The 17,093-nt window shown below is 44.9% G+C and overlaps 1 protein-coding gene across 5 annotated transcripts in view; it reads left to right on the top strand.

Moving 5' to 3' along the window:
* LOC147102481 (coronin-6-like) overlaps positions 1-17,093 on the top strand; it is a 318,649-nt gene that overhangs the window by 276,458 nt on the left and 25,098 nt on the right. For 4 of the 5 annotated variants that reach the window (XM_085964972.1, XM_085964971.1, XM_085964974.1 and 1 more), the window contains exons 5-6: positions 9,312-9,493; positions 16,187-16,306. In XM_085964972.1, coding sequence (XP_085821098.1) covers positions 9,312-9,493; positions 16,187-16,306 — 302 coding nt within the window. The remainder of the gene's footprint in view (positions 1-9,311; positions 9,494-16,186; positions 16,307-17,093) is intronic. The other variant, XM_085964975.1, reaches the window with a different exon arrangement.

The following is a 17,093-nucleotide window of genomic DNA, read 5'->3' as shown; positions in this document are numbered from 1 at the left end:
CGGGACCTGCAGATCGCAGCGCAGCTTAAAGAGAACATTGGTTGTGATCCGTTTTCATTTGGCACATGGGGAAAAAATGGGCATTTTACTTGAAATTATCTATGACAGAAATTTTTTGTTCCTCCCCCCCCGCCCCCCCCCCGCAGATTTACACAATAAAATGTTGAGAAATTTGCATCTTTAAGACTCAATAATATCGTGGAACATTTTGCATAATGCTTGTTTTCAGCTAATATGGAGGAACTGCAGATTGCTATATTCTGCTCACTCTGTATTGGGAGCAAAAGCTGTTTCAAGTAAATGTGGCTGCTATGGGCATTCTTAAGCATCAGATTTCCCCTAAGCTCACTTGTGTCATTAGGGAGAGCGGGAAGCGGTTTTCCAAACAGGAAGAAGACAATCGACAACGAGAGTCCTTCCCAGCTACTGTTTTGCATCTCCTAACAGACAGTTACACAATGGCAGCAAGGCTGACATCCCAATATCCCATGGCAGACTGCACTGAATCATTGAATCTGGTAAATGGGAATCACTTATAGAAATCGGTGAAATTGGAAAGCAGTGATCTGTTACACACCTGACAATGGTATTGGCGCACTAAAAGTTAATCTACTGCAGTCACAATGGTAGAATCATCTGGATTGCAGTGGTACCACATTAATAAAATGGCATTTTACAGGCGGATTGTTTTATTCCTCGTGCGCCCGTCTGTTTTCTTAAAGGGGAAAGCACATCTGAATCTCAAGCGTTTGAATTGAGCAAAGTTGGGGTCCCAATTTCACAAGATAGATATGAATGAAGAAGGCTGTTATTTCAAAAAGACCCTGCGGCCCTCCCCATCCCAGAATGCAACTGTTTCCTAAACAATTCAAGAGTCTTCACCTCTATAACACAACCCAGAAATCCATTCCACGTATTGGTCACCTTTGTAACCAAGATCTTCCTGACGTCAGTCGTTTGCCACTTATCAGGCCATCTTCCCCATCCAGTTTTGCCATTTCCCTATTGTTTGAACCACCCGCTCCCGCTTTCAGTTTGATGTAAACCTTAAACAGAGATGTCTTTGTTTCTATCTCCAGCTTTGATACCTTTTATTTATATATACTGTAAATCGCAATGTTCCCATGGCTGATCACTGAGCATCCTGCTTAGTGACCTCTTGCCAGATCAACAGAGCTTCATTCACTATCACCCTTTGCTTTCTTTGGTTAGACAATTTTCCGTCCATCGCAGAAGCTTGCCTCTTATTCCATGCCTTCCTAGCTTGTGCACTTGTGTGCGTCCCACTATCAAAAGTCTGGCTGAAATCTAAATATAGCACATCCACAGAATTTCCATTGTCAAGAAGATCCATTGTTTCCTTGTAGAATCTATCCTGACTTCACCTTCCCATACCTGTTGAGATTAGCCAATTTGTTGATATTAGCTTCTCTCTGGTCTTTCAGATAATCATGATCGACTGCAAACCAATATGGTGGGAATATTGTGTTTAATCAGAGTTTAAGATGGAATATAACACACTAGTTACACAGCAAAAACATACAACCATGACAAGTAGCTGGTACCGGTCCCGATCGGACAGGCGGCTGGCGTGTTCCCCGGCTTACGGCCTTTCTTCCTCTCATCTAGAACCTCCAAGATTGGGTTGAGTCCGCTCCCGGAAGAGTGTTAGACCAGCCCCACTCTTGTATGGCTCTCCCCTCCACTGTCTCTGCTAAGGGCTTTTCAGGTCTTTCTCTTATACCCTTTTTTAGAGGTGGGCCTGATGTAAAATATGGACAGGACCATTTAACCTGTAAGGGCTCTTCCTAAACCAAGGTGCCCAATGGCACGTCGAGTTCTTTGTCTCAACTTCGAGATGAAGATCCTCCCTCCAGGAGGGGTCTTCACAATCATTACACATGCTTTATTGTTTATACGTCTTGAAGGCCGACCCATCGGAATTTCTCTTATCTCCTTTGTCCCTATCCTCCCTAGTTTGGAGTCAGGCATGCCATTCTCGGCCATCAGGTGTTCGTAACTGCTTGTTATCAGTTATTTAGCAGCTTTAGCTATGCAAAACTAACACTTTCATTATCAGACTATTGTACCATGGAATGAATAATTAAATTCCCAAAGATATCTTCTATTCTATTCTCATACACTGGTTAACTTATGCATTTTAAAGCAGTTTTGTTAAACAAAGTCAAAATCCGAACTTAGCATTCTAATATGGTTATTGGCAGTAAGGGAAGAAACATAGGCGTTGGGCCTTGGATGGCCAAATTAAAGCTACATTAAACAACTTTCCTAGCACACACACAACAGGCAGCTAGCCTGGAAACAAGGTCATATGTGACCGTCACAGTGTAAAATGTTACAACATCCGCAGGGACCCTATTCTAAGCACCTATCCAGTCTGAAGAGACTTTTTGTCTCACGTTCTAATACAGTCATGCAAACACAGTCTTATTCACGACACAACCCCATATATTTTGGATACCCTAATTTCTAACAACCATACCTATCTAAGTGTTACAATATGCTCTCTTTCACCTACAACACGTTAGGCTCACTGGCCTGTATTTTCTTAAGTCATCCCTGACATAAATCGCACCATTTATGTAGAAAGGACTTATGAAATATACTGGGCAGCCTGCTGGTGGCGCTGTCCAGGGAAAGTATAAATACTCAAGGCACGGGCCCAGCTTGCTCAGGGACATTTTGTAAACAGGAACTAGTGAAGGATAACTAGACTTCCATGTTGTGAAACAGTCGATTAAAGCCTTGTTTAATACTCTGACCAAGTGCCTAGTAGTTTTCTTACGTCAATCCCTGTGCCCTTTTTAAAGATTGGTGTTAGGTTAGCTACTTTTCAAACTTCGGATATTACTCCTGTTTCTAATGATCCTGTAAAAATGATACGGATGCTATCAATATCATTAGCCATTTCTTTGAGTCCCCTTGTATGAAGTCCACCTGGGCCTGGTTTCTTATCTACCTTTAACTTTCTCAGCCTATCAGTGACCACCTTATGTGAAATTTCTATTTTCTTTATTACTTATCAAATCCCCGCCCCACTCAGTAGAAATGTTACTTCCAAGCTGGTTGCAAAGTTCAATGTGTGTTAGGTAGTTAATCAAGGACTGAGAAAAAGCAAAGTGACTGATTGCAGCTGTTCCAATTAAATTGGTGCATTGTTGCAGGAGGCAAGTGTCATTCAGGGAACAGAAGAGATGTTAATTCAGATGTGTGTTCTGAGCAGATTTGTTTTGAATTAAGCGAGCCTGAACACACGGATACTGTCTTGCTGAGGATTTCCATTGCTCTAATAATGTAACAGTGTCTTGCCAGCAGCTGTTGTCTTTTCATGCGAAAAATATTACACAACCTCCGTTTAATGTGGTGAACTGACCTGTATCAGCAGGCGGTTCTGTGCAGACAACTGATGCACGGAGCATGCTGGGATGCGGTCGCTTGCATCCACATCTGCAAACATTAGGTGGTTGCTGGCTGTCATTTTTAGTGATCAGCGCCAGTTTAGAAGGGCATGCCCCGATTTCCATGGACTTCAGTTTTACTAGGGCTCCTCGATGCCACACTCGGTCAAATGCTGCCTTGATGTCAAGGGCAGTCACTCTCGCCTCACCTCTGGAATTCAGCCCTTTTGTCCATGTTTGGACTGAGGCTGTAATGCGGTCTGGAGCCGAGTGATCCTGGCAGAACCCAAACTGGGCATTGGTGAGCAGGTTATTGGTGAGTAAGTGCCACTTGATAGCACTGTTGATGGCACCTTCCATCACTTTGCTGATGATTGAGAGTAGACTGATGGGGCGATAATTGGCCGCATTGGATTTGTCCTTTTTGTGGGTAGGACATACCTGGGCAGTTTCCACATCGTCATATAGATGCCAGTGTTACAGTTGCCTCAACTACTCCTTGTGGTAGCATGTTCCACATCCTAACCACCCTCTGGGTAAAGAAGTTTCTCCTGAATTCCCTGTAGGATTTATTAGTGACTATCTTATATTTGTGGCCCCTAGTTCTGGTTTCCCCCACAGTGGAAACATCTTTTCTACCACTATCCTATCAAACACTTTCTGAATTTTAAAGACCTCTATCAGTTTACCCCTCAGTCTTTGCTTTTCTAGAGATAAGAGCCCCAGCCTGTTCAATCTTTCATATAATGCCTTTAACATAGAAAAACATCCCAAGGCGCTTCACAGAAGCGTAATGAAGCAATAATCAACACTGAGCCGAAGAAGGAGCTATTAGGAGGGTGAATAAAAACTTGGTCAAAGAGGTGGGTTTTAAGGCAGGGTCTTAAAGTAGGAGAGGTGGAGGGGTGTAGGGAGGGAATTCCAGAGCTTAGGGCCACGGCTGTCAATGGTGGGGGCAAAGGGATTTCAGGATGCACAAGAGGCCAGAGTTGGAAGGACGCAGAGCTCTTGGAGGCTTGTAGGGCTGAAGAAGGTTACAGAGATGGGGAGGGGAGAAGCCATGAAGATATTTGAACATGAGGATCAGCACTTTAACCTAACTGAACATCACAATGCAAAAGCTATAGTTCATCAATATTAAATCAGTAGCATCAATTCCCTTTATCCATTCCAGTGTTGATTGTTCATTGAGATGAATGGCCAACTAATCTGCATTTAGTAGTAGTGGTTGAGAGATGAATGTTGGCTAGGAGACCAGGAGAACTACCTTACCCATAAAAGTGCTGTCAATCTTTTACGTCCTCCTGAGCAGGTAGACGTGGCCTCAGTTTCATGTCTCATCTGAAGCATGGTTTATCTGACAATGCAGCATTGAAGTATCAGCCTGGATTATATGTTCAAGGCCTGGAGCAGGGCTTGAGCCAATAACCTTCGGACTTAGATGTTAAAGTGCTATCGCTGAGTTGAGCTGACACTTCTTACTGACAATAACAAGCACTTGCAAAAATAATTTGAAACCAGATTTTTCAGTCTTGATTTGGGTGGGGGGAGTCATTCTTATTGTGATAAAGGGTAAATCCCACATGGCTATGGATGTTCTATAACAGCTGTGGACAGCTGTGGAAATAATTTTTAAGAGACAGAAATGAATTGTAATCTGTACTTCTGCAACTGCATTACATAAATGGCTGCTGAATGAAAAGAATGAGAAGAATTCAGTCACTTGCACATGTACAGATCTGTCAATTTACTCTTGCGCTGCCTCACGTACATTAGAGCCTTCTCCATATAAAATCCTTCAAGGTATTGCTATCTAGTCCCCATAGTGTTTAGTCAATTTTCATCTCATTTTGCATATGGAGGAATGTATATCAATATATAAGCCTTAGCTCAACAGTCAATCCACCTGTTAAGAGCAGCTACTTTCTTCAGTGGCAATACTATGGCCCTAAAATCCCACAGAGGTTCTACAGGTCCCCTGCCATAACTCCAGCATAAATGGCTGTTTTCAGCTATAGGAACAGTGGTAGGCCATTCAGCCCCTCGATCCTGTTCCGCCCCATTTACCTCCTGCCTTTGCTCCATGTCTCTTGATACCTTTACCTAACAAAAATCTATTGATCTCGGTCTTGAAAATTTCAGCTGATCCAACATGGAGAGCTTTTGAGGGGAGGTAGTTCCAGATTTCTACTATGCTCTGTGTGCTTCCTGATTTCACTCCTGAATGGCCTGGCTCTCATTTTAAGATTATGCCCCTTTGTTCTGAATCTCCAACCAAGCTCCTTTATCCTTTTAAAGATAAATTTATCTTTGCTTTCAGAGTCACCCTGAGGACCTGCCAGAGTTATGTGGGAGACCAGTATAATTCCTGTGGAATATCCGGGCCAATGCATTTTGTACACAACTGTTAGCTTACTATTTCTTGTAAAATTGTTTAAGGATATATGGTTTATTGTGTGATTATACCACTCACCATTTTGCTCATTTTAATCTAAAGAAGAAACTTCTTCACTTTAAAAACCTAGGCTCAGATTTTCCTCTTGATTTCCCCTGGGGTGGTTTTTTTTTTTGGGGGGGGGAGGTTGAAGTGAGAAGTGTGGTGGGGAACCGTTCCTCCAGCTTGCTGGCCTCTGCTGCAACCTCTGGATTTTTCTCCAGAAGTGACGTGCCCACTGCCCATTTTTGGCCAAGCGCATCCAAAAGATAAGTTAATGGCGGCAATATGTGATTCAAGAAATTTCCCTTTACTGACATCATAACAACACTGGGTGTTATAAATCTCATCATCATAAAGAAACTACTCATGAAATAACGCTGGACGGCCAGCTGGTGGCGCTGTCCAAGGAGTATAAATACTTGGGCGTGGGCCCAGCTTTTCCAGGACATTTTGTAAGACAATGAACTAGTGAAGTACAACTAGACCTCCATGTTCTGAAACAAGTTGTTTAAAGCCTTGCTTTATACTCAAACCAACTGCGTAGTGAGTTTTATTACGTCACTGGGTGTGAGGCCAACATCCGCTTTCTCAGCTCACCTGTGCAGAATAGCCACTTGGGAGAGGATTGCTGGCACCGAAGGCAATGTGCTCCCTGCCTCAAAGAGTTTCTTCCCTTCAGGAGCAAGGACTGGGCAGGAAGAAAATGAGAGGGAAAATAAAATACAAACCGACCGGCCTTTACAGCACACATTCCCTGGGCTTGTCTAAAGCCCTGTCAGATGTGGGAGCACAGCTCGAACCTTGAGAAGGCAGAGAGCTGAGAGGAGGGCGTGCTTTGCCCGTGCCAGTAGTGTGGAATAATGAGGTTTAGTGTCTGATGGCAGACGCACTTTCGACAGATCTCCGATTTGAGTCGGACACAGTTGTCTTTTTCACATCACCTTTAACGGTCAGTGTTCCTCTGAGACTAGTACTGTTGATGGCTGTGAGTCCCACCTGTTGTGTATGGCAGCTGGCATCCAAACAGAATGAGACAAGTAGCTGCAGATTTCTCCCTTGACAGCTGCTGGGACACTTTAGACCAGTTTCAAATCCTAGGAGAACATTGTGGGGGGTGGGAGGGTGAAGGAAATGAAAGCACGCACAGCTTTGAATCTGTCACTCAGATTCTACATCTACAGCAGTATCACTTATGCAGACCCAGGGAAATATTTAGTCTTTTTATTGTTAAACTGAACAATTTGTCCAGCTCAAACAGATGTAGAAAAGCCAATACATTTTGAAAACACTGTCTGGATTTTTAGATTTTTTTTTTGTTCTTTTAAGACGGTAAGCTTCTCCTACGCTCTCTACGTAGACTGAATACTGGCTGCCGGTGCAGGCAAATGACCACAGCCATCTCTGCCGGCTCTGCCCGTCAGCAAGCAGTCAGCTGGTTGTAGAGTCGGAATATCAGAATCACAGTCCTGCGAGTATTTCCATTCTCCTGGTGTTTGAAAATGCCCCTTGTCCACTGCATGGGAGAAATCAGTGGAAGAGGAATCTTTTTAGCTGATTTCTCCCGTCTCCTGTCAACAAGGAGCACCTCGCCTCCATTAATTTTTGTTGGCGTGTTAAATCTTAATCCGTAACCATGGCATCATACACGTCAAATTAGTTCCGATTTCTATGGAGGCCAAATGCACACTTACTGTTAAATCCATCTGCTTTTGTATGAATTAGGACACATCTTCGCAACGCCTCAGATAACAAATCAGTCCATGCCTGCATACAGCAAGGCCTGGATGACATTCAGGCTAGGGATGATAAGTGGCAGGTAACATTTGCGCCACACAAGTGCCAGGCAATGACTATCTCCAACAAGCGAGCATCTAACCACCACCCCTTGACATTCAACGGCATTACCATCGCCAAATCCCTCACCATCAACATCCTGGGGGTCACCATTGACCAGAAACTTAACTGGACCAGCCACATAAATACTGTGGCAACAAGAGCAGGTCAGAGGCTAGGTATTCTGCGGCGAGTGTCTCACCTCCTCACTCCCCAAAGCCTTTCCACCATCTACAAGGCACAAGTCAGGCGTGTGATGGAATATTCTCCACTTGTCTGGACTCAACAACACTCAAGAAGCTCGACACCATCCAAGACAAAACAGCCCACTTGATTGGCACCCCATCCACCACCATAAACATTCACTCCCTCCACCACCAGCGTACCGTGGCTGCAGTGTGTACCATCTACAAGATGCACTGCAGCAACTCGCCAAGGCTTCTTCAGCAGCACCTCCCAAACCCGCGACCTCTTCCACCTAGAAGGACAAGGGCAGCAGGCACATGGGAACACCACCACCTCCAAGTTCCCCTCCAAGTCACACACCATCCTGACTTGGAAGTATATCGCCGATCCTTCATCGTCGCTGGGTCAAAATCCTGGAACTTCCTCCCTAACAGCACTGTGGGAGTACCTTCACCACACGGACTGCAGCGGTTCAAGAAGGGCAATTAGGGATGGGCAATAAATGCTGGCCATGCCAGCAACACCCACATCCCATAAACGAATTTAAAAAAAAATCTACTTCTCTTGCACATTTTGCTGCTGTTCTACATCAGCAAGTGAATAGATCCTGACTCTTGTAGCCAGGCCCTGACCTGCTGCTGGAACAAAGAGAATCTGGATTCAAGAGATGTTACAGCATCTTAACACTCCTGCTCGCTATCCAGTAATTCCTGCTGGAAAGTAACTTGGTGTTAAATTTTAAAAACCGTATCCTTGTTTTCGAATCCCTCCATGGCCTCGCCCCTCCCTATCTCTGTAACCTCTTCCAGCCCTACTTGCCTTCGAGATCTCTGCGCTCCTCCAATTCTGGCCTTTTGCGCATCCCCGATTTTAATCGCTCTACCATTGCCGGCTGTGCTTTCAGTTGCCTTGGCCCTAAGCTCTGGAATTCCCTCCCGAAACCTCTCCGCCTCTCCACCTCTTTCTCCTCCTTTAAGATGCTCCTTAAAACCTACCTCTTTGACCAAGCTTTTGGTCACCTGTCCTGATATGTCCTTCTGTGGCTCGGTGTCAAAAACGTTTTTATTGATATCGCTCTTGTTAAGCGCCCTTGGGACGTTTTGCTACGTTAAATGCGCTCTATAAATGTAAGTTGTTCTTGTGTGAATATGGGTAAGAGGAGGGTAGGGCTTGGCTGTGATGGACTCTGTGATTTAATGGCCTGTCCACCCTCACTGTCCTGCCTCACACATGAAGAATTTGGGTGAGGAACTGAAAGACTGGCGGTGCCCGTGCAGCCGTACTCTGCGGAGTCAGTGCCTTCCAGAAATGAGGAGGGGGAAATACTGGATAAAATCAGCACACAAAGGAACTGTATTGATTCCCTTAGAGGCCAGCCCTTCCGAAGTTGGTGCTGAGTATTGACCTTGTACTATATCTGGTTGTATCTGTTCCAGGCAGTGACAATATGATAATTATTTGGAATGTGGGGACGGGAGAGCCCCTGATAACACTCGATGACCTGCACAGTGACCTGATTTACAGTGTTTGCTGGAACCGCAATGGCAGCTTCCTCTGCACCACCAGCAAGGACAAGAAAGTGCGCATCATCGATCCGAGGGAGCAACGCATCATTGCTGTAAGGTTTTCCGCTGGCTTGTGACGCGTTTGTGCTGCACGGAGTTTTGAAGTTCCAGTATTTGATTGTGTGCTGTCGATTGAGCCTTTACTCAAATATATTAAATTGCCATCCTTTGGAATGCTGCCGCGTGCTATTATGGACTGTGACGTCCTGATTGAAACGAGCATTGTCATTGTTAAGTAGAAGGCCTGTAGCACCCGAATAAACATTTGAAAATGCCATTGAACGTTAAATTAAGATTAGGAAATTGTTAGGAGCAACAATAAGTGAAGGCAGACAAAATTAAGAGATTGAGCTAGCCGATTTTTCCAGTGGAGAATGTCACGTGTACCTCCATGTGAACATTCAGTTGAGACCAATTATGTAGAGTAAATGGAAGGTGATACAGTAGTCCAGTGTGTCAGAGCATTAATATGTGGTGCCATAGTAGTTGCAGGGCTTGAGTGATGGGTGTGATTCCTCTATGTCTTAATTCCTGATTTAAAAGGCACTGCTGTAGGGAAATGCTGATCAAGGACCATGCGGCAGCCCATGGGGCTGCAAGGTTGATCCAGCTTCGAATGGCCGTGTGAAGGCTGGGAGCAGGACAGACACCTCCCTTCTGAGTCACAGCACCCATATAGCCCATGGAACAGGAGAGGAGAAAGGTGCACTTAGAGACTCTAACAGCAGCATGGGCCTGCAGGAGGCCGTGCTTTTCCCAGTGTTATAAACTGAACAATCTTTATCATTTTCAGCTGAAGTGTGCTATTGTATTGTGCAGGCCCGAAACACCCAGTCATTGTCCTCTATATTGTCTCCTGTACCAGTGGCTATGGTGTTTGTCAGGGGAAATAGAATAGTTACTGCAACTTGGCCTGCAGGTTTCCAATCAAAAATGTTTTTGATTTTTGGTGCAGTGTAGTGTGATCCTTTGCACCACATTGACATTCCTCAGAAGTCATCAGTTTGGCATCACTGGTGAGATCATCTTCATGAGGTGGACTTCCATTCTTGGTGTTGCATATTGGCGGCAGAATAAATGGTGTGGAGGTGATTTTCTTTATTAAACTTTTAATTTTAAAGTTTTAAAAAAGTTTGGTGGGTGTGTTGAACTATTTATACATTTACATTACATTGCTCTCCACACATCCCAAAGCACTTTACAAACAATATTATTTTTGAAGTGCAGTCACTGTTGATCTGTAGGTAAACATGGCGGTTGATTTGCCCACAGCTGTTGATTGAGCTTGGAAGGATAGCCAAAACACCAGGAGAACACCATGTTCCCCCGTGAACAGTACCAAGTACCATGGGATCTTTTACATCTACCTGGGCAGATGAATGGGCTTCAGTTTAACGTCGCATCCAATAAATGGCACATCTGACAATGCAGCACTCCCTAAGTACTGCACTGTATCAAACTAGATGACGTGCTCAAGTCCTGGAGTGGGGCTTGAACCCACGACCGTCTGACTTGGAGGCAAGAGCACTGAGCAAAATTGACACTGGAGAGGGAAAAGATAGTTACATGACTGAGACACCATGTATAGAACAATCCTTCATTCAATGACAATGCTCTTGGATAATATCAAATACTGGTACTTCATTGTTTGAATATAGGAGGAACTAATGTCATAATATGGAGTGTGCATGGGTGAATATTTACTGTTACATCTAAATTTATTGAAATTCAGAGTTAACAACAATGGATTCCTTATATAATTTTAGTTCAGATGCTGGTCTTGTTTTCCAGTGGGCACAGATTAGTTTAAGCGGTTGAAGAATATCAGAAAAACACATGATTAAGAGCTCTTCCGGTTGCTCTGTGTAGTGACATTGTGTCACCATTTCCTCTGGTATTTCTCGTGTAATTGTAGATTTGTTTGTGTAGAATGTGTTGGCAGTGCCCCTACACAAATTCTCACCCCACGCCTCTTAAATTTGGAATCTGCCGAGGAAAATTGAAAGCTTTTTAAATGTTTACGGATGATTTACAGATTATTCGTTATCCCTGTGGCAGTGGGCAAATGCCATCAAACATGGGGGCAGGTTCTTCATGGCTACGGGGATAATAATACACATTTGGATTTTTGCTCATGAATTTTGTGTCTTTATGATCTATTCAGTTTTTAAGCCTAGTGGTCTAACTTTATCTTCACAGATGATGCCAGTTCTTAGCCCACTTAGCTTAGTTCAATAGTGAAACTTAGCTGACTCTTGTGCCTGTCAATGCTGGTTGTTGCTGTGTATAGTTTAGACATGGGGTGGGGGAGCTTTCTGCACTCTGAGGCTGAAAACGAGACTAATTCCTGGCATAAAGGGCTCCAACGTCAGTCCACAAGTTGTCAAATCCATAGATGCATTTAAGGGGAAGGTAGATAAGTACATGAGGGAGAAAGGAGCAGAAGAATATGCTGATGGGGTTAGATGAAGTTGAGTGGGAGGAGGCTCGGGTGGAGCATAGACACTGGCCTGGACCAGTTGGGCCGAATGGCCTGTTTCTGTGCTGTAAATTCTACCTAATTCTATGCGATTTTCTATCCGCTGACTCCAAAAATAAATCAGTCGCAAAATCAGAGAATGATGCTTTACCACCTCAGGACATCCTCGCTCACCTGTGACCAACTGCTGTTGTGATAAAAATACAACTGCCACACGAATAGTTTAAATTGCAGACAAAAGCCAAACATTATTGTTGGGCTAACGCACTGTATTGTTGTGCTGACGATCATAGAGTGAATAAAGGGTACCCAGTAATAACAACAAACCAGGCTCCTCACAGCTCAGCTGATGCCAAAGTGGGACAATCCATGCCAGGGTTTATTTCCCTCATCATAAAGATCTCGTAGGCAAGTCCTCTGACTGTTCAACAACCTGCCAACACTGAATGGTCTAGGCTTACACATGCAAAGTGTCCACGGGCGCCGTTGTTGTCTTTACATTCAGGAAATAAACCAGTAATTTATACAAGTCTGATCTTTACTGTGAAATAATGAAGTGCCCACAGCCAACATTGTTGCCCATCACAACTCAATGGCTGCAGCTGTAAATATGATTGTGACGGTGATAACCATTCTAAACTATGCCGTGTATTCATTTACTGAAGTAAATCGTACATTGAAAGCTTTTTGTTTTTAATAGATGCTTCAGTTTCCTGGGCAAGAGCATGTTTATAGTGGTAGATTAGCCAATAGTAATCACAGGATGAACAGACAAAGCAATCTGCGATTCTGTGTTTGACATCAGTCCCTAACCACAGACTGGCCACCGAATGACCTTTGCCTCTTTCGAAATACCCACAGATTCTCTCTACATCATTAAGACTAAATATAATATTTTTGTAGGATAGACCAGAAGTTATACTTGAAAACCATGCAGCGTATCACAACTTTCACCTATTTCTGAATGCAAGTGGAAAATTGTACTATGTGGTTCTTTTCTCCTTCTGCATTTCCCTTTAATTTTGTTTCCAAATTTCTCTTCCCCCCCCACCAACTTTTGCTGTGGTACAGTTCCACAGGTGCTCACGGCCTTCCAGTTCCTCACCGCAATGCCCTTCTTCTTTTGCAAGCCTAAATGCTGAGTGTTGACAGGCTATTCAACTGTGGACATCAGCATACCGAGCCTGACCGTCCTCAGCCGACACTCACGTTTAAGCACTTTCTGCGGTGGTCACCGGCTACCATGGCAACGCTGGCTGATTGTTTTCTCCCCCAACTTCCTGAGTCCAGGGGTGCTGAAGCCAATTGTAGCACTCTAATGGCTGCCTTGACTGTGATTAACTAACTCAGCACAGAGTGAGAACCAACCCTGGGGCCTTTTAACATGCACAATTGAAAGCTGTGCCAGCACCTATAGAATCAGGGAATAACATTCTTTGTTTACGCTCCCCAGTTTCCTCTCCCTCTGCCCAGTTTCCTCTTTCCCCCCCCCCCCCCCCCCCCGCCCAGTTTCCTTGCCCCCCACCCCCCCCCCCTGCGGTCCATGTAGCTCTTGGGCCTCTTCCTTCACTACTGTTGAGCCACCTGCTGGGTGGTACATGATACTGGCTTGGCAACAACTCTCCCTCTCAGTTCTGTACCTTCTCTGAGGACGCACCTGCCTCATACTTAATGCCCAATGCCTCTTCCCAAGTTCCCTGGCTCAATTTGTTCTGGAGGGACGTTATGTTTATATGATGTTGGTCTTTATATTTAACTGCAGGCCCATAAAATATTGTTCATTACCTGGAACAAGAACCAGGCAAATTGAGTTGAATCACGTCTGCCAATCTCAGTCCATCGCTGAGCGTGAAGCCTGAAAACTTATTTTAATATACAGGGTGCCCTTATTGGCAGAGCGCAGAATGTGTTAAAAAGCCATAAAGTAATGAGTCTTACTCAGAATGAATGTGGTTCAGCAGCATTGATTTCCACACAATTCTATCTGACCTTTTTAGGGACATTTATAGTATGGTGACTGAAACCTGGCGTGGATTATCCTTAAGTGGACATTTTCCAATCACAAGAATTCAAGGACCTAACCTCCCTATTGCTAGGAATTATTAAACAGATATCTTGCCTTGTATTGGGGTGTGTTCAGGCAGATTCTGTTCTGGAATCTCTGTTTATTGTGTCTCAGGGTTGGCGGCTGGGTTAAGCCTGTGCTGCAGCTGGTCTCACTACAATAGGAATGTTGGCCAAGTGGTTATTTTGTGTGTTGTTTTTTTTTGCCACCCGTTCTTTAAATTAAACATTACATGAATGTTTCTCTTGGAGACTCGGTTGGTGATCTGATGTCGCCCGAGTGCGTCTCCGGCTGTTCCTCCGGTTAGAAACCTGGTTAAAAGTGTCCTGCAGGACACGTCAATACACACCAGCCCGCTCTTTCAAATGTGCAAATGTGGTGAACCTGCAGCAGTACAGGACACTGCCTCTTGCACAGCTCCCCCTGCTGTTCACAGGGACCACTCCGTGCAATTTGCAGCAAATCCATGGACAGTTCAGTACATATTTACATAATATTTTTATGAGAACCTTTCTGAGGGAGTGCAGCGAAGATTCACCAGACTGATACCTGGGATGGCAGGAATGACGTACGAAGAGAGATTGGGTCGATTGGGCTTGTATTCGCTGGAGTTTAGAAGAATGAGAGGGGATCTCATTGAAACTTATAAAATTCTAACAGGACTAGACAGACAAGATGCAGGAAGGATGTTCCCGATGGCGGGGGAGTCCAGAACCAGGGGTCACAGTCTAAGGATAAGGGGTAAGCCATTTAGGACAGAGATGAGGAGGAATTTCTACCACAGAAGGCAGTTGAGGCCAATTCATTAAATATATTCAAGAAGGAGTTAGATATATTTCTTAAGGCTAAGGGACCAAGGAATATGGGGAGAAAGCAGGAACAGGGTACTGAATTTGGATGATCAGCCATGATCTCATTAAATGGTGGAACAGGCTCGAGGGGCCGAATGGCCTACTCCTGCTCCTTCCTTCTATGTTTCTATGATTACAGATATTTTTAGGTCCTACTTACACAGGCAGCAGAAGAACAGCAAAGAAAAGTAGCTACCATTCACAGACACCATTTTCCTCCTATGTAATTAAACCAGATGAAGCTTATTGTTATTATTTTGCAGGTATGTTGTCCTCTTTTCCCCTGATTTTTCTCCCCTCTCTCCGCACCCACCCCCCTTCCTGCTATGGAATGGCCAGGTACAAACTCCTCCCACGTGACTGTCTGCTCTCGAACGGCTGCCAGGAGACGTACAGCAGCAGCCTGGTGCAGACTCTCCATCCAGCTTTGCCTGTCCCAGGCGGAGACATTGTGGGGCGGGCATCAGCCGAGCCTGTGTCCTACCCCTGCTTAGTGCAGTGTGCCGATATGCCAGTGTCCCACAGCCCTGCACTCCTTCCTCAAGAGGCAGCTAATATTAAAGCCACATATCAGGCCTACGTACAGTTGCTGATCAAGTAACATCCCTTTATTTTAAATTCCTGTCTATTTTTGTTGACTTGAGAAATTGTTTAAGTGGTGTGCGGCTGGTTATACCATCGAGGGAACTAGTTTAAGGGAAGTGCAGACCCTGCCAGAAATAGACAGTAAACCACTCCAGAGTTAATCAGAAATCCTTGTAACTTGGACTGTGAGGAGTCCTTGTGGGATGGATGTGCTCCATTTTCAGTAAAAGTTGCATTTGCTACAGCACATACTTAACCAGGCAACCGACACAGCAGAGTTTGAGCGGAATTTCCGAGTCCCTTGTGTCGAGCCAGCCTGGGCCAATCAAGCAGAGATCACCTACCCACCCAACCAGAGCCCGCCCACCCACCCAACCAGAGTCCAACCATAGCCCACTCACCCAATCAAGCAGAGCCCACCCCAAAGGCAAAATACTGCATGTAGAAAGTTGTTGGCAGAATTTTGAGTCCAGGGTTCAGATTCTGAGAGTCAAAAATCCAAATTGAGTCTGTCTTCGGCAGGTGATGGGGGTTACTTCTACATTCTGTTGGAACCTTACTGCCAGTTTTACAGGCCAATTGCATTTGTTTTGTAAAAGGTCAATCTGAGGGGGGGCGGGGGGAATGAACCATTCTGTAAAGTGGGCGCTTCAGAGATTGGTGTGATGCATGTTGTGTGCTGTGATGGCATGTTCCTTTTTTTTTCTCCTGAATGCCTCTTGCTCTTGTGTTCCTGGTGTTGCTCTCTACTAACCAACGAAATCAGGAAAAGGACAAAGCGCACGAGGGCGCTCGCCCGATGAGGGCCGTCTTCATGTCCGACGGTAAAATCTTCACCACCGGATTCAGCAAAATGAGCGAGCGGCAGCTGGCCTTCTGGGATCCGGTAGGAGGTGTTTTGTCATCTGGTGACGGGCGCGGAGGTGGCAGTCTGGTGCACAACACGAACGAGGGGCAAAACCAAACACCTCAAAATGGCCATTGAAGAAAAACCGAGCTGAATATGATCAAACTCCCTGAGTGGAATCCCTTGCAGGGTTTTAATTCCACTTGTGAGAATGAAGGTTGGGGACGAGCAGCTTCGCTGCATTTATTAATGAAATAAAACTCTTAATATTTTGGTTACCGGTAGACCAGTTGTGATTTTGGTTGGCTTAATCCTTCCCATTTTTGCCTTCATTTATCCACTATGCGGCCTTTGATACAGAATTCTTAATCTCCTTTCTCCTCCTCTACCCCCACCTCCCCAGCTGTGGTGGAGTGCAGCCACAAGGAACCTTTAAGAGGCCCACAACCAAGTTGGGGTTGAAATGCCATTTGGGACATATCCCAATCCAAACGAGGGATGTTGAGTCTGGAACTGTGGATTTGTTAAGTAGCCTGGCTCCCTTTCCTGGAGGCTTGCTTGTCACAGATGCCCCACCGCCCCAGGAAGGGAAAGCAGACTGATGCAGCAGGGTAACTGAGCCAGAAGTCCTGCATGAGGCCAGACAAGAACAGTGACCCATAGAGGTTTACAACACACAAGGACGCCATTGAGCCCAGCATGTTTGGGTTGGCTGTATGCGAGAGTAATCCAAACCTAATCCCACTGCTCTCTCCAGAGCTCTATATCTTCCTCTCCTTCAAATACTTAGATCCTTACAGTTTTTTCTTAAAAGATAGACCAGTCT

This window comes from Somniosus microcephalus, chromosome 22 (assembly GCF_052327205.1).
Source record: "Somniosus microcephalus isolate GS21.2 chromosome 22, FLI_Smic_1.0, whole genome shotgun sequence".
Classification (NCBI taxonomy): domain Eukaryota; kingdom Metazoa; phylum Chordata; class Chondrichthyes; order Squaliformes; family Somniosidae; genus Somniosus; species Somniosus microcephalus.
Note: the sequence above shows the minus strand (reverse complement) of the source record. Positions and strands in the feature narration are given on the sequence as shown.